This window comes from Parambassis ranga, unplaced genomic scaffold (assembly GCF_900634625.1).
Source record: "Parambassis ranga unplaced genomic scaffold, fParRan2.1 scaffold_21_arrow_ctg1, whole genome shotgun sequence".
In the NCBI taxonomy this organism is placed as follows: Eukaryota; Metazoa; Chordata; class Actinopteri; family Ambassidae; genus Parambassis; species Parambassis ranga.
The window spans coordinates 9,512,654-9,538,853 of NW_021144767.1; the positions used below are offsets into that span (position 1 = coordinate 9,512,654).

General features: G+C 42.8%; 1 protein-coding gene across 2 annotated transcripts in view; it reads right to left on the bottom strand.

The window, feature by feature from the left end:
• Nucleotides 1-26,200, bottom strand: part of LOC114429756 (exostosin-1-like) — a 159,219-nt gene that overhangs the window by 31,023 nt on the left and 101,996 nt on the right. For both annotated transcript variants that reach the window (XM_028398387.1, XM_028398386.1), the window contains 2 exons: nucleotides 5,811-5,904; nucleotides 1,488-1,595 (listed from right to left, as the gene is read on the bottom strand). In XM_028398387.1, coding sequence (XP_028254188.1) covers nucleotides 1,488-1,595; nucleotides 5,811-5,904 — 202 coding nt within the window. The remainder of the gene's footprint in view (nucleotides 1-1,487; nucleotides 1,596-5,810; nucleotides 5,905-26,200) is intronic.

The following is a 26,200-nucleotide window of genomic DNA, read 5'->3' on the forward strand; positions in this document are numbered from 1 at the left end:
TATATAATATATATTGTTGGATTATTGCATCACAGACTGATTTGAGGGGTCTTAAATTATTGATTATGTCACTGCAGCAGTAAACATAGCGGACCAGGCGGGGCTCAGGAATGAAGCAATATGTCCAACGTTTACAGCTGAAACAAACATGTTTACAGCCTGGTGCAGCTTGAAGGTACAAGTACAGTACAAAACACAGCCAGGCCAAGGACATTTTCCATATGCATATATATATATATATATATGCTCATGAGGAGTCACTCCTTTCACTCTTGTGTTTACTTTCACCGTGTCCTGGTCCGAACAGCACTGCAGTCAGCTGTGTATTTCATTCCGTTGCACACCCACAGATGTCAGATTTGTATCTTGAAAGCTTCAGAATGATTTGTTTTACCCCCTGCCTCTATATGTTTATGAATTCCTTTCACGTCTGCACCAACCCCACGTTGATTAATGGAAAAAACGCTCAGCAACACCAACGTCAAACAACGCCTTATTTTAAGCAACAATTAGCGTGCTTTGACAAAGATGGCGTGGTTTTGTAAAAGGGAACAAAAACAAAGGACCCACAACATTTATGTGTGTTACTGTGGGTCGCAGTAATGTCTGCTTCTTTTGTGTTTCACAGAGAAAATGAAATCATCATCGTTAGGTGCTGACAGTCCGCTGACAGTCCGCCATAGACACTAATTAAAGGCAGGCGCTCTCCAATCCCTGACAGACACACACACACTTCCTGCTGTCCAGGTGCTCGAATAGGTCACGCAGGTGACACGTGGCAATACTGAGAGTAATTAGACAATGTAAATATCACAAGCTCTGCCCTCTGCTGTAATTAAAGGCAACAGAAGGTGATCCAATCGTAGAGTAATCCGTCCCTGATAAAAAAACTAGTTCCTGACGGAGGTGTGAGTGTGACTATGAATATAGCGGCTGTAAAATACAATTGAGGAGCTGTTTTGTCCCTCTACGATAGGCTCCGCCCCCCGCCACATTGGCAGCATCATAGTCCTACTAAACTCGCACTATATGATGTTTTTGTGTTTATTCAACCACACATATTTACTATTGTTCCAACTGTATATCCTGCATAATTCATTTGAACTTTAATATACTTATTCTTCCCATTGTACTCTCAGCTGAGGCAGAAGCAGGAAGCTCATGCTGTGAGTTGGCAGCATTCAGCCTGGGGCTGTTTGAGCATCTGTCGTGTTTTTTAAAGCAAGATGTTAAAAGTAAACCCTAGAGTGTAGTGTTGTTTAGTGTCTATGTGTCAGTTTCACTAGCTTCATTCTATACATTATACACCCATGTTTGCATTGACCGCCATTATCCTCATCTACGATTTCATGACACTGCTTTAAATGCCAATGTTGTGTGCTATGATGTTCTATGTTGTGGTCGCTAGCCTGATGCTAATACGTCGTGCTACAAGGTCATGCATTTCCATCCATTCCTTTATTTTCTTTGCCGGTATTTTTCAGTACCTGTAACAGCAGCCGCTCATCTCCAATGATGGCAGCTTTCCTCCAGTCGATCACTTCGGAGAAGGGAAGCTCCCAGCCGTTACTGAGGATAACAGGAATACAGGCGGCCTGTGAGGGAAAAAAGAAACAGGTTAGGATCCGTACAAGAACATGATGATGAACAATTTGGAGTTTTCACTTTTCCTCCATGTTTCCCGAGCCTCAAGCACCCTGCTCTAGACCCATGAAAGTTTGAGCTCTGCCAGCCAGCTCCAGGGCTGTTCCTCCAACTGTAGATTAAACTTGAGTGCAGCAGATTTCATTGTGTAAGAGGTGCAGAGGTGTTGGAGCAGTGTATGTAGGAGGAAGAGGTCGCCAGACCAGAGAGAGCTGCTCCAGGATTATGCTGAACAAGAAGCAGACAGATGGAGTGTTGGATACAAACTTCATGATCTGATGATTTAACTACAACTTGTTGTAGACTTGTTTTTTCTCTACTTTTTGCTTGTCTCACTTGTTTTTCTGGTGTGTTTAGGTTCTTGCTGTCCTTTTATTTCCTGTTTTATTTTGAAAGTCTTCCTGCTTCCTCTTTGATTGACTGCCCCGCCCTAATGTGTTTGACCATTGTCCCTCGTGTATTTAGGTCTTGGTGCTTAGCCTTGTCTTTGTCTGCTGTACGTGCTTTGAACTCTTCGAGCTCACCTTTTGATGGGCTTCTTGGCCTTTGTGTCTGAGTTTGGATCCCACCTGAACTCTAACACATAAGAGCTGTAAGGTTAGGAAGGTAACTAACCTTCTATCTTGCCAGGTATCAAGATTTATGAGCCTGTGGCCAAACCACAGGTGACCAGGACCAATCAGCATCCTGTCAGTGAGTATTGACAGTAGGCCCCATTCACACTGTTCACTCTGTCAATCCAGCTAGAGTGGGAGTCAATCCAGATAGCCTTTAAACTGGATACGTTCAAACCCATTTTCAAATTTGGCACACACACGTGTCCAAGCTTAATCCAACTTAACACGGCTTCTTTGTTGTCCTCCAAACCACTAGGTGGCGCCTCGTTATATACAGAGTCTGTTCAGGCCACTGTAGGACAGCCTATGTGCATCTCGGTTCGGAGTTTATTCCTTTGTAGCCATGTCTAAAATAAACTCGGGGCAAAGCTGTCGTAGTTCGACGGTTGTTTACACTCGGCTTTTGTACCCGACCCGGACACTGTCTCCGTGAACTGGAAGTATGACGACTAGGATTTTTTTTTTCATAGCTATTAGTACAAACATTTCTCCTCTCTACTTCCTTAGTGAGATGGGTTGAGGTTAGGTTGTGATAGATGACAACTGACAAATGATTCAATCAGCCGTCCATTTTATTTTGAAAGTGCTTCACCTTCCTATGAGCTTCCCTTCAACTCAATGTAATACCAACTTTTTCTTCACTTTTTCCAACATCCAATCTAATTTAGTCATGTTTAGTATTTATTAACATTTAACATGTTTATTTTCAGTGTTTTAGATAACCATGATGATGCCAATTCCTCCTTATTTTCACCAATGTGTGCAATGAGTCTTTCAAAGGGCCCCATAAAACAAAGGAAATGTGAAGAATGAAAGTGTTTGAGTAGCTACAGTGAGGGATTTATCCTTGTTGGATGTTTCTGTCTGTTGAAACACTTTCAAAGCAACAAACAAAGTTAGTGAAAAAATGAGGAAGATTAGGAACAAACTGTATTTATTTATTTATTTATATTTCCTGTCTGCAGAGGTTTCTGGTGGATTGGTGTACTTATTAATTCATCAGGAGGTGTTTTCATTTCCTGCAGGAGCTCCCTTTAATGAAGAGGTTCAATAAACTCTCCGTCATTTGTGGTTAATGAATAGCAGTATATTGTGCACCCCCGCTGCACTATTCAGCTGTTTCTAAGAGAAATTCCTCCATATTATCTGGTTCATTTCACACGTGTTCCATCTCATCTAGAAGCCTGTGGTGTCTTTTGATTATGTTCTAAACTAAATAAGTAATAAACAGACTTTGTTATGTGAATTTAGACAAAGATCCAAATCTAGATTTCACTCCATGGTTTCACTGTAACACAAAAGGCTGTTGTGGGTCTTACCGTGTGTTCACACCAAGAGCAACTAAAGCTGTAAAAATTTCTTTTTGCTCTCGTACAGTCAAGTACAACTGCTAACAAAAAGTTCTGTTCGCTTTAAAATCACTGATGACGTGAGAAATTCAAACGTTCAATTTTGCTTAACCATTTAAAGGAGCCGCATGCTTTGCAAGTTGTGCTGTGTGATTCCCCTCCAAAAAAATAAAGAATTCTCACACATTTCATCAACTCAGCAGGCCAACCAAGAGCCCGTCACACCTCGTCCCAGGCCAGAGCCAATTTGTGTTGATCTCTAGACCACAAAAAGCGTGGGATCATACAACGCCAGGCGACGGCAGTGATCAACCTCTTGCACGTCATTTTGAAAAGAACTAAAGTATAGTAGAAACCAAGGTTTCCGAGTATGTTCCCCAAGAGCCGCTCAACTGAAGAACATTTACATTCCAATTGGTTCGCCAGTGTTTTACAGCCGAAACTTGATTATTAAACCTGACAGCTTAACCTAATTTGTATAAAGCTGTCATCAACTGTCACTTTAGTCGCTCATAGAAAGTGAATGACTTCTGGTGATTTAACAGCCAGCTGAGGTCTGACCTTTGAATGGTCCATACCACAAAACCATGATTCTTTTATTTTTCAGTCATTCTGATGTAGATCAGCTGCTGCGATTTGATCATTGTCCTGTTGTATGACCCAGTTTACACCAAGCTTTAACTGTCAGATCACATTTGTCTCTAGAACACTCTGGTATACAGAGGAGTTCATGGTCCACTCAATGACTGCAAGGTGTCCAGGTCCTGTGACTGTAAAACAAGTCCAAACCATCAGTCCTCCACCACCGTGCTTGACAGTGTGTATGAGGTGTTTCATGCTGTGTTTGGTGTCCAGCAGACATGGTGGTGATCATTAAGACCAAACACCTCCACTTTGGTCTCATGTGTCCATAGGACATTGTTCCACATTCATCTGAAGTCGTATCTAGCTAATACTAAGATCAGATGATTTCTATTATGTTAATATAGGATTAAAGAAGGAATACTAACTTCTGAACATGAATGTACAGTGTGGCTTACATACTGTAGAAGCAGAGACTGAGAAGAACATTTCAATAAGGTTGGCATTTTCATTTAAAGTTCAAGTTCGACTATATTCTAAATCAAGTGAAACCGAGAGATTAAAGGAGATTCACCAAATGCCGAGTGCATGATGGGTGACCTGTCGACACACACGCAGGTCTCTGATTAGTCTGGCTTCCTGAGATGACTCTTTTCTTCTCTCTTCCTCTCACATGCCTTTTTGCTGTTCCATCCTTTTTTTCTGCCTTCTTATACCACCGGCAAACAGATCTCAGGTTTACCGAAAAAGCCATTAAAATAATTGGTGCTCTTTTAAAATGAAAGTTTAAAGTGTTTTTATGCTATATTTGGGGCTAAATCTCAGAATGTCACCAAAAAAAATATGTCGGTGGAATTAGTGTGTCTGTAGTGGACAGTTTTGGGTGGACGTGACGCTGCCAACATGGTGGTGGTCAGTGCGTCCCGGAACCTCCCACCGAGCCTCACAACGGCTCTTCAGAAACAAATGGGTGACGTCATGGAAGCTCTGTCCATAGTTTTTACTGTCAATGGTCAAGACACTCTAAGGACAAAGACAAACTCTAGTGAATTTTACCTCTACTGCCACCTGGTGGTAAGTACTGTGTCGTTTCTGTACAGAAATATATATGAGGTCCGAACAGTTGAAGGCAAACAGGGACAGGTAATGTCACAACAGACGTGCAGCTAATGCAAGATGAACGTCCACTTTTTCTCCTGTCTGCATCCAACAAAGAGACCAGCGAGAAGGGACCTTTGGCTCTGTGGAACAGCTGTCATTAGAGGATCATATAGTCCACACTGACACACATCGCCTGCACTCAGTACATCAGACACAGTGGTGTATGTGCAGCTTCAGTAGCAGGGTTAATTACAAAGCAGCCATCATTACCCTACATCCTCACTGTGCTGAGGTGGAGTGACATAAAAATGATGATGTATCTAGTCCTCTGGACTTTAAACAAAATGAATTAACAATCTAAACATCTACCCCGACCTCCTCTCCAAGTCTTCTTGTTGGTCTCATTACTGTGGTCACCTGGGGGCGCTGTCATTTGGAATGTCAACATGCCATTTTGTGGCAAATCAGTAATACGATGTGCAGCCACATTGTCCATTTATTGCAAGCACACACAGACCTGCAGGGCCTCCAAAAACCGGAAGGATCCGAGACGCCGTCCCCGGGGAACCAAGCAGAAACTGGAGTTATGGAGGAGCTCCTGATAGTCGAACCTGCACGGACACATTTAAAATCTGGTTAGAGACAAGACATGCACCAGATGTTATAAAAAAAACAGCAAAATAGAATTATTCCTCAAAAAAAGACATTTTCAGGGTGACAATGAAGTCTATCAACTTGAAAGAAAAAAGAGAAAAACATCCTCGTCCCACACATCAATTTCAACTAACAATCAAAACCAACTTCCTCTAAACGACTAGCTCAGACTTGTGTTGTTGCAGAGCGCCGCAGCGGCTCCTCCACATCAAACGCTCGGCGCTGGATAAATAATGAAATGTGCTGGAGTCCACAGCTGTTCTATAATCAAACAGCAGTGGCCCTGAACACATTTCATCTGATCAAAATATGAGCGGGGAGAGGCTTCCATGCTGGGCCGCCTTCACTGAAGGCCTCACTCAGCTGCGCTGGAGAAAAGTATTGATCTGACAGCAGAGTGCGTCTTGTCCGTCAAGCCGGGATCAATGAGAGCGTTTGAAGGCTAGTGCTAATATTTAACTGATGAAATTCTTTTAGTGCAGGTTAGCATCCCCCTCGGGGCACGGTGAGGCAGGATTTACTAGAAGGGAGGAGCAAAGACTGAAGGATGCTGGAGCGGCTGTAGAGCTATGAGGAGTTCAAAGAGTCAAACATTTAAATGGTAAATAGTCTGTACTTATATTGTGCTTTTCAACCTACTGAGGTACTCAAAGCCCTTTACACTACTTCACATTTACACACAAGCACACACACACACAACCACTAGGAGCAACTTAGGGTTAATTGGCCTGCAGCCAGGGTGGGGATCGAACCACCGACCACAGCCACCCTTTGTGTTTAATGGCAAACAGCAAGCACAGTGCACGACAATCAGGGACAAGTCACTTTAAAATCTTTGCATGTTACTAGCAAGTAGCAACCACCAAGGTTGATAGATAACGCCCATGCAGAAAAGTCCAAACCTGCAGTTCCACCCACAGCCTCTGGAGGGCTGACTCTAAAAGTGAGTCGATCAGAAGCATTGGTCTGTGCTTTCTTACAGTTTAACCTGTGTCGTCTTGTGTTATTATGAGTACAGTGGGAAATATGATCCCATTAGACATGCACTCTATTCAGACAAGCTCAGGAGGGCAGGAGATAAAATCACTACACCACCGCTGTAATTTCCCAACTGTTTGCCACTGATTCACTGATAAACCGGCAGGATGCTTTTATTGTGAAGAAGGTCAAAAGGATGTAATGGTAATGGAGCTTTTTACCCTTTCTGTGTGGCGTAGCAGAAAAAAACACACAACAAGGCTGATTGTGTGGCGTTTGTCGACACAAAAGCTCCTGATGACTTATTGTTAGCTAATGTAACCCTGTGGCTGCACATTGTTCAAGTGTTCATGTTTATTTCTCTCAAACTCCCTCATGGTTGGACTCCACGTTTTACTCAAACTTTTCACAGCTAAGTCCTTTCTGTCTGCGGCTTTAAAGCTCTGACAGTGTGTGTGTGAGAGAGAGAGTGTGCATCTTAGGGCTGGCCTGAGGAGATTTGAGATTGCAGCCTAATCTGTCTGGGGATCAACTGTCCCCACAACCTTACCACAAGACACATGTGGTGTGTGTGTGTGTGTAAGTCCTCATGATGAGTCTGGCATATCACTTACTGTCATTGCACCTTTGTGTGTGTGTGTGTGTCAGTGGAAAAGAGCAAAATAAGATGTCAGGTGTCCAGTTTGTCACCCAAAGACAAGGTCATTTTCCTGGGGGAGACACACACACAGAGACGGACGGAGACAGCTTGTCACATCTAAAGATGGATATTTGGGAATAACAAGTCAAACGCTTTGACTAAAAATTAAATCCCACTTCACCACACGGCTCCTCTGCTTTATCATCTCATGACAAAATCATATTTTTCTGACCTCGGATCCATTCCTGCGGGATTTGTTGCTTTATTTTATTTTATGATCCTCTCCTTCCTCTCCCGGAGGCTTTATCTCTGATGGAAAGGGCCCAAGAACCTGTCTTGTTTCAATGACATGAAGCTGCTTTGCCCTGAGAAGCAGCTGAGGTGGAGGCAGACGAGGGGATCAGCAGTCCATTCAAATGAGAGAAGGGTAATGAGCAATAACAGCAATGGCTGGACGTGTGTACTTTTGTACACAGGAAGCAGTCCAATCAAGCAACGTTGCACAGGGGTTTTACTAGTGGTACGAAGGTTTAAGCAAGAGCAGTAATCCAAAAACATACACTAGGAAGCAAATACACTCAAGGAAGTAAAAAAAAAAGACTAGGAAACACGGAAGTTGCTGGAACGCTCGGCAAGCACACAAGGCGATCTGGAGGGGAGTGAAGGGAAACACACCTTAAAAACACATGGACACACATGTGACACACATGGAGGAGGACGCACACAAGGAGGGGATCGAGAGGGAGATTAGGAATTTTCCAAAATAAAACCAAAACTTTCAAAATAAAACACCCTTTACACCCATTTGTGTATATTGCGTTCATATTGACAAGTACAGCAACATACAACATCCCCATAGTGTACTCGTGACCCTTAATGGTTGCCACCTCGGAGAGAAGAGGCGGAACCACCATGACCCTTATTAACCCTTTTTAATTCCAAGATGTTTATCCACTCCTGTCACTGAAATACAAAATGCTTCACAAAAATAGTCATTTGTTCAGTGTAACAAATTATACAGCAGAAAAAATTCATTTGTTTTTACAGCCTTTACAAACCTGTAAAGTCTTCAGATCAGCCGAAAACTTGATGAATTTTTGTCATGTGACTGCTGGTCATACGACAATCAGTCATGGCTTGTTACATGTAGAAGTGCAGAATTTTCTTGTGTTTTTTAACAGTTTTTTTAGTATGAAGACTTTTTTGGTGACGAACAAGGCAGGTAGAATAAATTTGATAAATGATTTTTAAAAGCAAAATCGGCAGTTTTCTGAACAAAGATGAGGCGTTCAATGACCTCTGTAAATTTGTAGCATGAATTTGGTCATTTTCTTTAGAAGAAGAGGCCAATATTTCTCCACTGATCAATCATCTGCTTGCAATGATTACCAACATTGCTGTTGTAAGTATCTGATTGCCAAAAAACTCCCTTGAAAAACAGCTTTTGAACTATACGGGCCTTAGAGTAAGAATTCAGAGCAGTTGTGTTTATGTCTGAAGGAGAGCGTCACGGACCGGTGAAAGGCAGAGCTGGATGATAACCAGCAAGGGGGAATTAAGAATCAATACGTGCCACAGAGAATCACTCAGAACATTTTAGCTGAAAAACTAAAGAAAGAGTGTTGTTCACTATAAAGTAAAAGGATTCTCTCGGTAGAAGACACCAAATAGTTTCAGGAGTGACGGATCAATATGAGGCCTTGCAGAGAAAAGAGCTCTGCTTGTACACTGGTGAAAAATGCCTGCTTTTATATGTGAAGACAAGAATCCAGCAAAGACAACGTTTGACATCAAGTGATGAAGCTGGAGGGCTCTCCACACAGACACAGGGACAGAGGGCCTTCTGGGTAATCCACAGCTATATGAATCAAATCAGAGAGGTGCTTTGTGAGTACTACATAATAATTAGCAGCAGCTGATCTCCTGGGTGGAGGCTCGGGTGGTGTTAATTTAACATGACGTGTGTGTGTGTGTGTGTGATGTCGGTGCCCAGGGGCGACCAAAAAGACAAATCATCTGACGTGTTCCCACTTGTTTGTTCTCTCATATTGTGCCACAAACAGGCGACGCAGTGCAAACAAGCGAGCATCATCTCAGACCTTCCAGGAAGTAGTCCAGAGCAGCGATGATGATGTCATCATGACTTACTGACTTACCAAGCATGGACCTTTATGCTCATTATTTACATGTAAACACCTGTATGTCCTCATAAGATTAGCAATACACACACAGGCCAAAATAAGGACCTGAAGGCTTCATATTACAGACTTGCTCTCCCCAGTGTGTGTGTGTGGCTTCACATGTGTGAACACATAAATTATGAAGCAGAGACACGACCAGGGACGTCCTTGAAAAGGAAACAAACAACCTCTGTTCAGACTAAAATGTTGCTCACTAGCGCAGTTTACTAGACAACAGGAATAAATGGAGTCATTTGAACCATACGGTGAAAAAATGTTTTCAGCAGCTCTGACGGACATCAAGGTCTTTGAACGCAACACGCACACACGTGTACACACTGCACCATATTCCAACTAAAGACACATCGAAGTACCTTTATTTATTTACAATGATTGATGTGTTAAGGCTGTAAAACCCTCACTACTACATAATGTTTTACACTTTCATTACGTTTTCACACTTGTCTCTCTTGTTTAAACGCTCTCAAAGTTCAAGTCGTGGAAGAATAAGTCCAGTATTGTAGCACAGCACTTCAGAGTCACACCGCTAGTGACCAAGATTTATGTACATTTGGCAAGCTGAACGCATTCTGTACGTACAGGAGAGAAGGCACGGAGGAGATTGATTGACAGTGGTCTCCAGCCAATCAGGACGCAGAACAGAATGCGCTGTAAAAAAAAAAAACATGCAAAATTGCACTAAAAAAACTGTGAAGGATAAACCGCAGATAGCGAGGGACCACTGTACATGTTTGACCTCCACTATGCCACCACAGACTGGTTCCATACATGTCCACCCTAACAGTCATGGTTGATCTCAGTTCTAGCATGGTGGCTAACCAGAAGTTTGCAGAAGCAGAAGAAGCTGAAGCATAATGTCTGCCTTAACTTTATGACTATGACAACATCTCCAACTTGCTACAGGATGAACCTTACATGCAGTTCTAACCCTGTTTTATCATTTGTTTAAAGGAACCCAGCTGTAATGTACAGATGTGCCCTCAGCTTCAGCGCAGTAACCAATCATTTCTCAGCTGCTCCTGTGTGAGTCTTTAGACCCAAATGGTCATAAATCAGGACACTGCAGGGAAATGAGTCTCAGTTTAAGTTATTAAAACAATTCAAAGGAACATCTATCTTCATAAAAACCACGAAGGAAGCTGTGGTCAAGGATAAGGACTAACGGAGGGAGAGGGGGAAGGAATAAAGCATCCCAGCCAAGTCTATCAACAACCCAGCTCTTTGGACTCTGTTGGAAGCTGTTTAAAAACTCATCAAAGCATCAACAAGCTATTTAGTCCATCATCAAAGAGTGTGTGCATGTGTGTGAGAGAGAGAGAGAGAGAGAGAGAGAGAGCGAGAGAGAGGGAGAGCTGGCACATCGGGCTAATGTGGCGTCTCACATTAGTGCAGAGCCGTGCTCCTGCATTTAAAAGTGCTGCCTCTCTGTCTCAGTCTGTAGTCAACAAATCAGAGAAGGCAGAGGCCAGTCAGTAAATATCTATATATTATGATGCTGTCATTCATAATGCAGCTAAGAACAGACACAGACGTCTTTAAGTAAGAGACAGCATCAGTAACCTCAAATCCTGCGTCTGTGCTCGATGAAGAAGAAGAAGTAAGGAGATTTAGTTCAAGCGATGCACACTTGACACGGTGAGCCAGTTAGCTTGATTAGGTCCATCAACACATAAAAACAATACTCTGAGGTCCGATAGGATTTAATGTATCCTTTACCAGGGAGGCCGTAAACCTTCATTTTCCATGCAGGACCTTGTTCCTGCAGCACTTAAAGACCTGAACCAGGGTCCTTTCCAAACCTACACTAGCAGCTCTGTATCCTCTACATAAAAGTTTCTGTTATGATTGATTACAACTGAACCTTGATGACTCCCAGCTCCTAATATTCATGCATATCTAGAAACATCCAACATCATCCGTGGCTTTTTCAGAAGCAGCCTCCACCTTATTGCCTTTATGACAGACCACATATAACACCACTCAGTAGAGCGCCTGTCAGGCCCCCCCTGGAGGACTCTGCAGGACCTTAATTCTGTAAAACATAATATGAGTGGAGGGGTATGAAGAGGGGCAGTTTGTTGCTGATGTTATCCATCTATCTAGTTTCAGCAGCACTATACAAGGAGCTGGACTGTCTGACCTTTGCCTTCTACACCACATCTGCTTCAAATCCCCCAAAATGAAGACACATTTATTGAGGTAAGTACATTTACACTCAACAAAAATATAAACGCAACACTTTTGTTTTTGCTCCCATGTTTCATGAGATGGACTTGAAGATCTAAACTTCATTCCAGATACACAATATTACCATTCCTCTCAAACATTGTTCACAAATCTGTCTAAATGTGTGATAGTGAGCACTTCTGCTTTGCTGAGATAATCCATCCCACCTCACAGGTGTGCCACATCAAGATGCTGATCTGACATCATGATTAGTGCACAGGTGTACCTCTAACTGCCCACAATAAAAGGCCACCCTGAAATGTGCATTTTGTTTCTGCTTTATTGGCGGTCTGGGGACTCAGAACCAGTCAGTATCTGGTGTGACCACCATTTGCCTCATGCAGTGCAACACATCTTCTTCGCATAGAGTTTATCAGATTGTCAATTGTGGCCTGTGGAATGTTGGTCCACTCCTCTTCAATGGCTGTGCGAAGTTGCTGGATATTAGTGGGAACTGGTGCACGCTGTCATATACGCCGGTCAAGCACATCCCAAACATGTTCAATGGGTGACATGTCCGGTGAGTATGCTGGCCATGCAAGAACTGGGACATTTTCAGCTTCCAAGAATTGTGTACAGATCCTTGCAACATGGGGCCGTGCATTATCTTGCTGAAACATGAGGTGATGTTCATGGATGTATGGCACAACAATGGGCCTCAGGATCTCATCACGGTATCTCTGTGCATTCAAAATGCCATCAATAAAATGCACCTGTGTTCTTCGTCCATAACAGATGCCTGCCCATACCATGACCCCACCACCACCATGGGCCACTCGATCCACAACATTGACATCAGCAAAGCGCTCACCCACACGACGCCACACACGCTGTCTGCCATCTGCCCTGAACAATGTAAACCGAGATTCATCCGTGAAGAGAACACCTCTCCAACATGCTAGACGCCATCGAATGTGAGCATTTGCCCACTCAAGTCTGTTACGGCGACGATCTGGAGTCAGGTTAAGACCCCGATGAGGACGACGAGCATGCAGTTGAGCTTCCCTGAGACGGTTTCTGACAGTTTGTGCAGAAATTGTTTGGTTATGCAAACCAATTGTTTCAGCAGCTGTCTGAGTGGCTGGTCTCAGACGATCTCGGAGGTGAACCTGCTGGATGTGGAGGTCCTGGGCTGGTGTGGTTACTCGTGGTCTGCGGTTGTGAGGCCGGTTGGATGTACTGCCATATTCTCTGAAACGCCTTTGGAGACGGCTTATGGTGGAGAAATGAACATTCAATGCACGAGCAACAGATCTGGTTGACATTCCTGCTGTCAGCATGCCAATTGCACGCTCCCTCAATGCTTGTGGCATCTGTGGCATTTTGCTGTGAGACAAAACTGCACATTTCAGGGTGGCCTTTTATTGTGGGCAGTTTGAGGTACACCTGTGCACTAATCATGATGTCAGATCAGCATCTTGATGTGGCACACCTGTGAGGTGGGATGGATTATCTCAGCAAAGCAGAAGTGCTCACTATCACACATTTAGACAGATTTGTGAACAATGTTTGAGAGGAATGGTAATATTGTGTATCTGGAATGAAGTTTAGATCTTCAAGTCCATCTCATGAAACATGGGAGCAAAAACAAAAGTGTTGCGTTTATATTTTTGTTGAGTGTACTTCATGCAGCAACCAAGCAAGTCTGTGTGACAGGAGAGGATTTTCAAATCTTACTTTAACCCTTTGCAAAGCTACTCCCATCACTTCACCTGTGCACAACAACAGCCTCAGGTCTGAATGGATACAAGCTGGTTACAAGCAACGTGTGTGTAGAGAGAAAACTTCCAAAAAACCAGTGTGTGTGTGTCACAGATTGGGAACGCTGTATGTGTGTGATACTTGTTAGCATCGCTTATAACCTTCATATCCAAACAGTGGTTTCTGAGGTCTCCGGCGGGGCAGGCCAGGCAGAGGTCTGGGAGCTTGGGGAGTCCCAGAGGGGGGACTACTTTGAAGGGAAAACACTGTTACTACAGAGGTCTGCTCCCATCAAGTTCCACTAAATACACCACCAGAAGACAGATGGCCCGGCTTCACTGAAACACCTTAGCTTCAAGAGCACGTGAGTGAGAGTCATTTGCATGTTCAGCTGCTGCATCTGAGACAGAGAGGAATTTCCATATTTATCACTGAGTGTCTGTGTGTGTCTGTGTGTGTGTCTGTGTGTGTACATAAACATCACAGCTGAGACTGTTCCCTTCACTTGCTGAGATGAAACACAGGTCTCTGGGCTGGTATTAAAGCTTAATGTTGCAGACTGGTCGGGCTCAGAATATTAATGCACGCTCAGTAGTAGATACCACACACACACGCACACACACACACACACACACACACAAACACTACTGCACACAATTCAAAGAGGAAACAGGTATATGTTTTGAGGACAACATATTAGTCTATTGGCTGAAGACAGAGGCACACTTCCTGAATTATTATACTGGAAAGAAATGGTCAGACAACAAAACAAACTAATTACTTAATTAATTAATTAAAATAAATAAATACATACATTCTAATTTTAACCACTATCTGTCAGAACACACAGAATGCAGCCTGATCTCAGCAGATTGTCTGCTTGTTTGTTTTTTATTTATATATATTTTTTACTAAACAATTTCTAAGTACATGTGTTCATTTATACTCTGTGGATTTGTTTCATGGTGAAGTGTTTCATGGTAGTGAAAGGTCTCCCAGCAGCAACCTTTTATGCATATTTAGAAAATGTATGGTCACCTATGGTTACCTTACCTTACCTTACCTTACCTTACCTTATCTTATCTTAGCAGTGTCATACAATGACTAGCAAGGCGCGCCACAGGCTAGGGTGAAGTGTCTTGCCCAAGAACACACAACAGTGACTAGGGAGGAGTTGGGATGCCACTGTTACCTTACCTTATCTTATCTTAACTTATTTTACCTTACCTTACCTTACCTTACCTTATCTCATCTTATCTTATCTTATCTTATCTTATCTTATCTTATCTTATCTTATCTTATCTTATTTTACCTTACCTTACCTTACCTTACCTTACCTTACCTTACCTTACCTTACCTTACCCTATCTTATCTTATCTTAAATCCAATGTCTAAAATCACATGAGCAGCTGACTTTGTGTCACACTAAACAGGAGACTATTTGGCTTTGGCTGCATCTCAGAGGAATGAACAAGACATGTTGTCGTCGGGCGGACATTCCTGCACAAAACAGGTAAAAGCTTTCCGCTGTTAACCAATCAACTGTGACCTTTCAGGGTCACAGTTGCATCCTCTTGCTAAGAAAAAAAAAGAAGAAAAAGAGAAATTCCTTCAAAGCAAAGCAATAAAAAGCTGCAAACACTGCATTCTTAGCTTGTTTTTTCTGAGCGCACACAGAGCAGCAGGTGATAGGTTGACATTTCCAAATCACAGAGGTAGACTGTTATTGTGTGTGTGTGTTATCAGCAAGTGTTGTGTGAGGCTGTGTGAGCGTTATCAGATGGACAAGGAGAAGTAATGGCAATTTTATTCGAGCTACATCGTTGTAATTCCTCCATGAAGACTGTGGTTTCTTCCTTCCTTTCTTTGATGTTGTCCTGATGTGTAACGCCTTCCTGAGAAACACACACACTCAATGAGTGTGTAGCTGTGTGAGACACCATCAGCACCCTCACTGTGCCCCCAGCAGGTTTCAGTGTGTCAAGGAGGATGAAGTGCGTGTGTGTGTGTGTGTGTGTGTGTGTGTGTGTGTTTTTAAACACTGAAGTCAACTTGCGTCCAGGTGCCTCGATAGCCTCGAAGCTCTTGTGTAATAATTGCATTTTATGCACACAATTCCAAACATATAACATATAGTGCATGGTAGTCCTATGGTGACATCATTGGGTTGGTTGGTGTTCTGACCAGTCAACAATAATTTTGTTAAGTTGAGTGAACAACCGGGGAAGGATTGTCCACTTATGCTTTGTCTCATTAGTGTTGTCTAGTTCATTGGCTAGCAGTGCTAAAATGAGAGATAAGATAAGATAAGATAAGAAAGAGCTAGCTGCATTTAGCAGTGGTGCACAGGCAACTAGTGAAACTGGTGTGTTCTTATCTGTGTGTACAGACTCACACAGATAGAAAACACATCAAGAACATCCATCCATCCATCAGCTGAACCCGCTGCGTCCTTATAGATAAATGTGGACAAATCCTCTGTGACCCCCCCCCCCGGAAGAAGCTTGGTGGGATTGTCGGTCTCAGCTGGCCCTGGACTGCCTTTATATCTTCAAGGTGGGACATGCTTAAAGCACCTCACCTGATCATTTCAACACATAGGGACCACTGACTAACATCCCCCATACTTGCTGCAGTGACTCATTCCACCCTGGTTGAGAACCATGACCTCAGCTTTAGAGGTGTTGATCCTCCTCCCCGCTGCTGCTTCACATTTTGCTGCCTCAGTGAGAGCTGGGAGTCATAACGCTGATGAAACCAACAGGATCACATCATCTGCAAAAAAAAGCAATGGAGACGGGATCCTGAGGCAACAAAACAATACCACTTGTGCCCCTTTTGGCTGCACCAAGAAATTCTGTCCATCTGTGGAGATTAAGACGTTTTGTACCCTTATTTACATGTTGCTTTAGGTGATTACTGCACATTTGACCAGAATACTAATCCGTTTCTGTATCTAAGGTTTCTGAAAAACTGTGTAAAACTCCAAGACCGGCTGCAGAGATAGCAGATAGAACCTTTAACATCGGAGAAAAACAAGCATATATTGTTGTTGTATAGATAAGAAGAATAAACTCCAGCAGACACAACTGTGGCAGCTGATGGGGAAGATGGATGGAAAACATTTTTGTAAGTGACAAAGCGCCTTTCTTTCTTTTTTCTTATTGTTTTTATTATTTATCAGGCAAACTGTTGTGCGGCTTAAACCACCAAAGCTACAGCTACACTCCAGTCTGAAGACAGAGATCTACAGATAACCGCATTCTTCACACTCACACATGATGTGAAAATAAACTTGTGAGGTTACCCTCAGTGCAGGCGGACGGGAATCAATAATTCTGAATACACGGCACTTAACTCTCGCCCACTCCCGCCTCTAACTTGTTCTCTATCTCGGAAAAAAGAACCCCACCACCACACACACACACACTCAACACATCCAAGTCCTCCCTGTTTCCAGAGATAGCGACAGACATTAAACAACATCGGGGCAGGAAATCAGAGATGTAACGACGTCTTCTTCTTCCTGCTGCTGAATTATTTACCACTTACAAAGGTACACACTTTAATGCACAAACACACTTATATGAAATTTCATGCAGGGGGATACTGATAATGACTTTGATAAGAGGTGGCACACACAGCATGTTGTCCCTCTCAGCTTTACACATGCATCATAATAATAACCTGTGCGTTTAGGTAAATAAGAGGACATAACCTGTCCATAACAAGCTATAAGTAGTGTACGCCTAGGATAGTGGTGCAGAGTGGGCTATAGTACCGGGCTGGGTCAGCCACCTACCGGCAGGGGGCTGTAATAGCAACTAGACGAACACATTTAAAAAATGTATTTATTTATTTAGTTTCTGATCAGTTCATTTGTTGAATTTTTATTCTATTTATATTCAGTTTTACAACAACAAGTGTTAGCGAATAATCCCAACCTAAGATTAAACTAGATAATACTTTACTTGTGGGGCTCAAAATGGCAAATACAGTTAAAAATCTCTACCATGTGCATTGTTTCCTCAAAACTCCAATTTAATAACAGTGGACTGTCTTTTCTGTCAGCGACGGAGGTTGTTACTATGGTAACTGACACCAAATCCACAATTGCTAGCCAATTGTTGTTGACAGTCTTTGGATGACCAGGAAATAACACGCAGAAGAACACCCATGGTGCAATCACATATGACCTATAGTGACAGGCATAGGCAACGCCTAGGGTGCCACCTGCTGGAGAGGAGGGCGTTGCTGCAGGTCGAGAGTCCTGCGTATATCATTCCAAGATCCCCCAAAATTCCATTCAAATATATCATCATCCACTCCTGCAACACTCCACAGTTCATTTTTATCCAATCACACGATGATCATCACTCATTATCAATGGATGTCGATGAAGCCGATGAAGGTGTGGGATGGAAGCCTGTGCTCCTGTTGACTAGAATGATTTATACTCAGTCAGTTATTTATATACTGTTTGTGTGTGTGTGTTTCCTCCAGACAGACCTGTTCCTCAGTGAGGAATGAACGCGCCGGGACGTCATCAGTTCCCATATTGATTTTGCTGTTCACATGCTTAATTGAAGTTGTTGGGGTATACATAATTGAAGCTGGTTCTCTCAATCAGTCTTTCTCTCTGACTTTTTCCCCCTCCAATGTTAAAAAGAAAGGAAAACAGGCACACCTCCTTCCACCCTCCACCCTTTTCTCATTTCTTTTCAAGAGACAAGTGTTAATGGAGTGGCCTGTGGCTATGTAGTTTTGATGGAGTGGAAGGGTGTGTGTGTGTGTGTTTGGTGTGGACCTGTACGAGTGTGTGTGACTTTCTAGTGAAAAGATTTATTTTTTACTTTTGGGGTGATGCATCTTTAAAATAGGCTGAGGTTACGTCATTAATTGCTGTCTACATAATAAACTTTCTCTTTATGCTAGCTGCTGCTAGCAGGATGCTAAAGCCCAGCGCCATTCATGCTGTTTTCTCACGTAGCATTACCCAATTCTGTCACAAGCTAGGCTAATATGTTTAGCCTTCTGCTATAAATAAGTCTGCCCTTGTGCAATTTTGGAACACTGAGCTAACATGCTAGTTAGCTGTCTTGGCCTTTGAAGGTAATTATGATGCGTGGCATTCAGGTTATATGAGGTCAAACTTGTATCGTCCCTCCAAACCATAGACTGTATATAAAAATGGACAACATGACAGTTCCTGAAAAGTCACCTGGACTGTCTCCTGGTGGCTGGCTGCCAGAATAAACTGGTCTTTTCATCCTGTTAATCAATAGGACATGGACCCAACTAAAAACAAAAGTAGTCCAGATTGAGATTAGGATTAAGGTTAAATTTAATCCTTGAAGTAGATACTGAATACTGAACCTCAGCTTTACTTCCCAACCTTTACTGAGAGCAACAGCCACAGTGATTACAAGCCTGGATCGATGTTGTTACCGTGCCTTTAATTTATTAATCTATGACTGCTATAAATGTTTTTTTTAAAAGATGTGATTTTTGTACATTTTCATTAATAGTAGTAAATTAAGACTGTGAGTGCTTTGTTATTGTGCCCACATGCACATATTTGACCTACAGATCTGCTGTACAGTTGGACTTTTTAAACATTGGGATGAATAGGTACTGACTTACTGTGGTGTTACACCCTCGAGTGGCCACTTGAAGAACTGCACTGTTTTATGTTTGTGAGTTTTTCAGATGTTACCGCTTGCTAAAAAGCAACTGTTTACACAGAATGTGAAATCATGTAACTAAAACAACTTAAAAAAAATAGATTATCATGTTTTTTTACATGCATTATTTTTCACATAAAAATATATTTTTTAATTAAATACTAAGTAACCGAGTTGGAATTGACGTTGTGATCTGCCGTACTTTAATAATCTGATACACATTAATATCCAAAGCAGTTTATACTCTGACCCATTGGCACACACTCAGCAATACTAGCACTTGTAGCAATTAGCTCTACTTCCTACAAATACATGTATTTTTTTTATAACATATAAAAAAAAATACAAATGAATTTTTCTTTGACTGTTCCTCCAACATGGAGGAAGAGCCCTTAAGCAAGCAGAGACCTATTATGTTGACATGATGGAATGAGCAGGTTAATTGCTCCAAGTGTTAATTTGCCGTTGGCCCCTGAATGCCACATGTCTCCGTTGATTAAAATTAGCCTGTGTCCTGTTACTGGTCTTTGTTCATCACAGGGTAATTGATGGAGCCGCTCGCCTTTTCCTCTGTCCTCTGTCTTCTCTTTCCATTTTTCCTTCCCTCCTAAACACTCCTGTTTGCCAGGAGTCTACCTCCTAAATCATACTGTGCAAGCTGTCTCCTCAGGCGAGTGTGTGTCCCTGTGCTTTGTGTGTGTGCTTCACCCATTTCACATGCTAACACTGCTGCCTGCCAGTGTTTTGTTTTGGTTTATTAATCCTGACTGTTATATAGGTCAATATAACGTGATACAAACAGGAAAATAATGAAGTGCCCCTGTTGCCGGCCAGAGTTTACGATTCACTCAGATAATTGTTCTGTTCTGTCACATGTGCCCTTTTCAGATTTTAAAAAGCAGCCGTACAGAAATTCCACATGAATATTCTTTTGCGCTTTTCTTGGAGGCAAACTCTTCCTCAGAGGATCCAGATTTTTTTTATTTCAAAAAGCTTCAGAATCAGCAAAGAAACAACAGAGCTTGAGGAGCACTATTTAGGGATGTGCGTATCGATTCTTTAATATCGATACTTCGATACCTGCTAGTCAAAAGTTTTTACTCGATTTTTATTTTTTTTTTTATTTTTCTATTTTAAAAAATAGCGATACCACTGTCCTAATGCAAAACATGCAATTTCTTTCTACTTCTGGACCGGGAGCTTTTAAGGAGGACGCTGAAGTTTCCTCGCAGCAGCTGCTTCAATGTCTGCTGTTCGCCCAGTAGTACGCACACTTTTGTCACTTTTGTCAGCTCCATGCACCTTATTGTGTTCTTTACTGTTCTTCTTCTTTACTGCCCATTTTGTTATGTGGTTATTAGTTGTTTTTATTTATACTTAACCCATTAAACACCTTGCTTAACCAGTTCCATCTGGTTTATGTTACTTCCCCCTTCCCTAGCAGAGCTGGGTCATAGCAAGCACATTCACCATCCACATTACATTCATGAAGTAACACTGTTTAAACTACTTTTTCTAAAATAAAAGAACAAAGACATAAGCTGACTGACGCTGATAAGGGGCAAAGTGAGGAATGAGTGGAGCTCTCAGTGAACTCAGTGACAGACAGGTTAGGCTGTGACATGCTCAGGAAGTGAAAGCAGCAGCAGGTCAGGCCTGGTTCACTGGTGTGTTTTTCAATGATTGTGAGCCTTCAGTCTACAACACTCATTTATTTGTAGTGCTTAAGTGGGGCTAATGTGTTTTTTTTTATTATTATTTTAATGACTAATTTATTAGTCATTAGTCATCAGAGACGTTAAAGCATTCAGAGGAAACACATGTGGTCACACACACATAAATGACATTGTGTGTTGATTTTCACCTACTTCAGCATCAGACGGTTGAATCATCCACTCATTGACACTCAACCTTCTATACTCACTATATAGGAAGTTAAATATAGAGTGAAGTCAGACAATAAAGTGAGCTCATTGTCAAAAATGAAAAAACTACAAATAATAAATAAGAAGGTTTATTAGGGCCCGAGCACCGAGTGGTGCGAAGGCCCTATTGTAATTGCTGTGTTTATTATTATTATTTGCCTGCCTGTTTAACTGCATTTTTCACCCCTTTGCCATGCACGAAAACTCACGAAACTTTGCACACTCATCAGGGGTGGCGAAAAATTTGATATTTTGTGGTCGCTGCAAAGGGGCGGGGCAAAATGGCTCTACAGCGCCCCCTTGAAATTTTCAAAACACCCCTCGCATTTGGCTTAGTTTGGAGTAGGTGCACGAAAATCGGTACACATGTTTATCATACCAAGACGCACCAAAAAGTCTCTTGACACCATGACCTTAACCCAACAGGAAGTCCGCCATCTTGGATGGAAAATGGCGATTTTGGCGATTTCCACCTTTGGTATGCGGACGAACTCCTCCTAGGGATTTCGACCGATTGACTTCATATTCGGTCGCTGTCACCTAGAGACCATGCTGATCAAAAGTTATCAAAAGCTTTTCTCTAAGTTAAAGGGCGTGGCCGCTGTGGCGTCACTTCGCCATTCATACACGAACAGCTCTCTCTCCTACATACTTGCTCCAAACGGCTTCAAACTTTCTGCACGTGGTCAGAGCCCCTCCCTGAACGTCTCTATGTCATCATGATCTATGGCGCTCCCTTGTGGTGGAGACAGGAAGTGCCATGTTCTTCACTGACATGCACTCTGTTTAATCCTTCTCTGTCATTACACAGCCAAATGAGGATCACAGATTTGACGTCCCACAGAGACACCTGTGTGGTTTTCTGTATCATGCTGCCCGTGGCAGTGGCGACTGTTGAACATTCGCCATGAAACATCAACTGCTTATAACTTCGCCGTGCATCGTCCTAGCGTCCTCAAATGTTTTTCATGTCCTAACGGTCCGTCCCCCCACACGTCTGCATGCTCATGAGTCACCTGCACAGCGCCTCCTACAGGAAACCGGAAGTAACTGCTTCTGGACATTTTTCATGTATGAATCAAATGTTTTTTGAGGTTTGATGCACAGACGGGTCTCCACTATTCTCATGGTGTCTGGCTCCACCCAGTGGACACATACGGCACTGCAACTGATATAACTCCACCACGGATGCTCCTAAAATCCTCAAATTTTTTACATGTGATACAGACCCGACCCCGACCACGTGTGGACATCTGTGGACAGCGCCACCTACTGTAAAGAGGAGGTTACTGCACACTAACAATTTTTACATATATTGAGAGATTTGTTGCACTGACACATCTCTGCTTCTGTCTGCCGGCTTTTTCCCACCGCTGGCAAAATCGCCGCAGCTCGTGGGGGGAGCAGAGGAGGGAAGGGACGGCGTGACAGGGAGGGGGCGGTCGCGCGGAGTGCGAGGGCCCGATCATCGCTGCTTGCAGCTTTAATTATTATTATTTTTCACAGTGCTTTAAAAACAAGCCCCCATACCATGATCTCTAATGTCATCTGTTGCTGTTGTGAAAATGCTTACTGATTAACCAATCAGCAGCGATCAGTCCAATGTTGACCAATCACACGCCTCCATCTGCATACTCTCCAGCCTGGACTGAAAGCGTTATATTCAAGTGGCAACCTTCGGGGCTCAAAGTGGAAGCCCATGCGGAAGTGTCAAAACTTGTAATTCACGCCGCAACTGCTGGGGGCTGGCTCCAAAAGCGAGTAATTTCCCATAGACTCCCATGTTAAAATGGCCGACTTCACAGCAGAAAAAAACATGTTTACAGCCTGGTACAAAAAACCACTCTGGTCTCAGATGATAGGTTCTCTTCTAGTGTCAATTGTAGGGGGGTGAAACTAAACCCCGCTCGTGCTCCCCCTTTTTGTCCATATTTGGAGTTTTAGCGGACGTGACGCTGCCAACATGGCGGCAGTCATCAACGTCCTGGAACCTCCCACCGAGCCTCAGAACGGCTCTTCAGAAACAAACGGGTGAGGTCACGGAAGCTCTGTCCATAGTTTTTACTGTCAATGGTTATATCATTAATGCTGAACCCGTAGACTGTATATAAAGATGGATGGTTCCAATCTGAATGCCTGCATCATAGGTCATAGACCCCTGCTATCGATACACCTAGGTAATGCTAAAATGCTAACACCTTGCAACTGAATGTATCTGAAGGTTTAACCATTGAAAGCACTTGGTTTGGTTCAAAGCACATTTTGCAAGAGAAATACTTTAATATTTTGAGCTCCCTTGGTCGAGTCACACCTGCTTTGCTGATGTGCACACATTTAGCTGGGCCCAACAGGCTGAACAGCCCACATAAAGACTGTGTTCCACAAACTGGGGCAGGTTCAAATCACACCATAAAGTCATGTGACCTTTTTTTGACAGCAGGCTTGCACTGTGTTTGGGACCTGCACTTAAGATGTGGCATCATTTAAGGTGTTATTCTGTGCAGAGGGGGACAGAGGTGCCTTTTATCAGATCTCCGGGGTGTCTTTATGTTGTCTGTGTTCATGCACACACTCTGCCAGGTGATCTATGGCAGCACTGACTTCAATACCGATGTCTGTATATGTATATATATGACATATAACACAGTCATTGAAGTCATTTAACTTGTTGCACAGAGGGGACATTAAGGAGCTGCTTCCACTTAACATCCAGATGTTCATGTGTAGCTTCAGGCTAACAGAAGTATGAGCCTGCAAGCTAAGCTGTCTGCATGCTAACGTCTTTCAGGGCAGGGTGGGGTAAAAACGACACGAACTTTAGGTGATAGTACACTTTAAGCAGACTTCGGTGTGCCTTTGAGTTATCTCTGTGTGTGTGTGCCACAGGCTTTGCTGGAAGCCTCTTTGGTCTTTAATATTCCTGCCTGGAAAGAAGTTTAATAATCCGACAGCAGCAAACACACATGATCACATACACAGACACACACTCATATTTGTACCTTTGGAGAAAAAAAAACTTCTCATCATAGGTTGGATCCTCGATCAGTGTCACAGGAGGATCCTATAGCAAAGGGTCTTCTGTCACATCCCTTTATGTATAGATTACAATTTTAACAAAGTACTCAGATGACACCAGATCCACATATTATATGATGCAAGTGTGTCCAGAACAGTGACATCACAACCAATCCAGGAGACAAGCCAGGGGGTCGAGTTTACTGTCCACCCCGCCTGGTAGGGGGGTTTCCTATACAAATACTGTAGGTGGAAGGAATGACAGGCGGCAGCTGTACTCCATGTGTGACATACAGTGTGTTCTTAATGTCATTGTTAGTATTTGGATCATATAAAGGTTGGTGGAATAGGGCCATACGTATAGAAATACTGAATGTTGACCTGACACCGGGTTTCTGCTGGTCTGAAGTGAAACAAGGAGACGAGTGGAGCGCGTTGGTGGCAACATTCAGCTGACACACACACACACACACACACACACACAGAGCTGCTCTCATATTTCTCACGCACAATGCTCTGCCTAATTAGGGTTGTAATGTGAACAAAGGCGGAGGCCGTATCTTCCACTGCAGACCTCTGGGCACTCCAGTTCACACAGGAAGCCTCTTAGTGGACTCATATGGGGGGACCTGGGGTACATACACTACAAACAATATTATGCACACTTAAGAAAACAGCTGCACAAGAACCCCAAAGTGACTTAAATGTCACACACACACAGTGCAGACTGCCTGCAGGTTCACGTCTGGACACTCTGGTGGTCAATCCATGTGTGTGAATGATGTCTGATGACATCACAAAGGATCACTGATGTGTGTTATTGAAATATTATAATTCAGCTGTATTTCCATAAGGATCTATTCTAAACAGTACGGTAATTGAGTACAAAACTTCACTTTTTTAGCTGCATTCCACGACAGCCATGCTGTTCTCCAGGAAAAGTGATAGCTGGTGAGTTTGCTAACTTAATAATGCGTTTTATGTGTGTCTGTAGATGCCATGAAATAATTCTCAGTTCCATCTGCTGCTTTGTTTACTCGATAAAATGATGTTCCCACACGCATTCTGTGCAGTGGAAAAACCGTACCAGTCTCCAATAAACCAGTGGGATGGGCTTGGTTAACTCGCACACACACATCTACACACATACATACAGATTGGAAAATACATACACACTATCTCTCTCTCTCTCTCACACACACACAACTGCGTCCTGCCAGTAATGAAGCAGATAATAAGCTACTTCACGCTCTGCTGTAGCAAAACCAAAATCAAAACACTGTTGATTTAAGAATCAAAATGCGTACACTCATGGGTTTTTCATCTTCCATGCTCTGTGGCAATGATGAGGTAGAGCTTGACCGTTTGTGTGTGTGTCTGTATATCAGGAAGCCTGAGGAGCAGACCGTGCGGTTTTCTAGGCGGCGTTGAGAATCCATTCCTCGTGCCTCCCACCTCATTTCAGCTTTCTGTATTTCCAAGAAATGATTCTTTGACTTTGACACTGATGTCGTCACCAAAACGCATTTTTTTTCTTTTTCTTTAATAAATACGCAAGTTTTGATACAAGTTTCTGACAAAACCAAACAAATATTATGACCAAAAAGCTTCATTCTGTTTGATAGTTACACACAGTTTAGTGCAACCATGAGTTCTACTTCTGCTTTCTCATTCATGTGTAATAGCGAGCATGTATTTTCCTCTTGGGGGAGCCTATAGACTAGTAAAACAACACAATCCTCCAGTTGTTGACACATTTATTCTTGTGTATAGCTTATTTGGTTTGTAATACTCCCCATGTTTTGACACTCGACTCTCCCTGTATGTCTTCTATCAGCAGCGAGGGTGGATGTTTTGGATGTTTGTTTTTGGGTGACCCCATT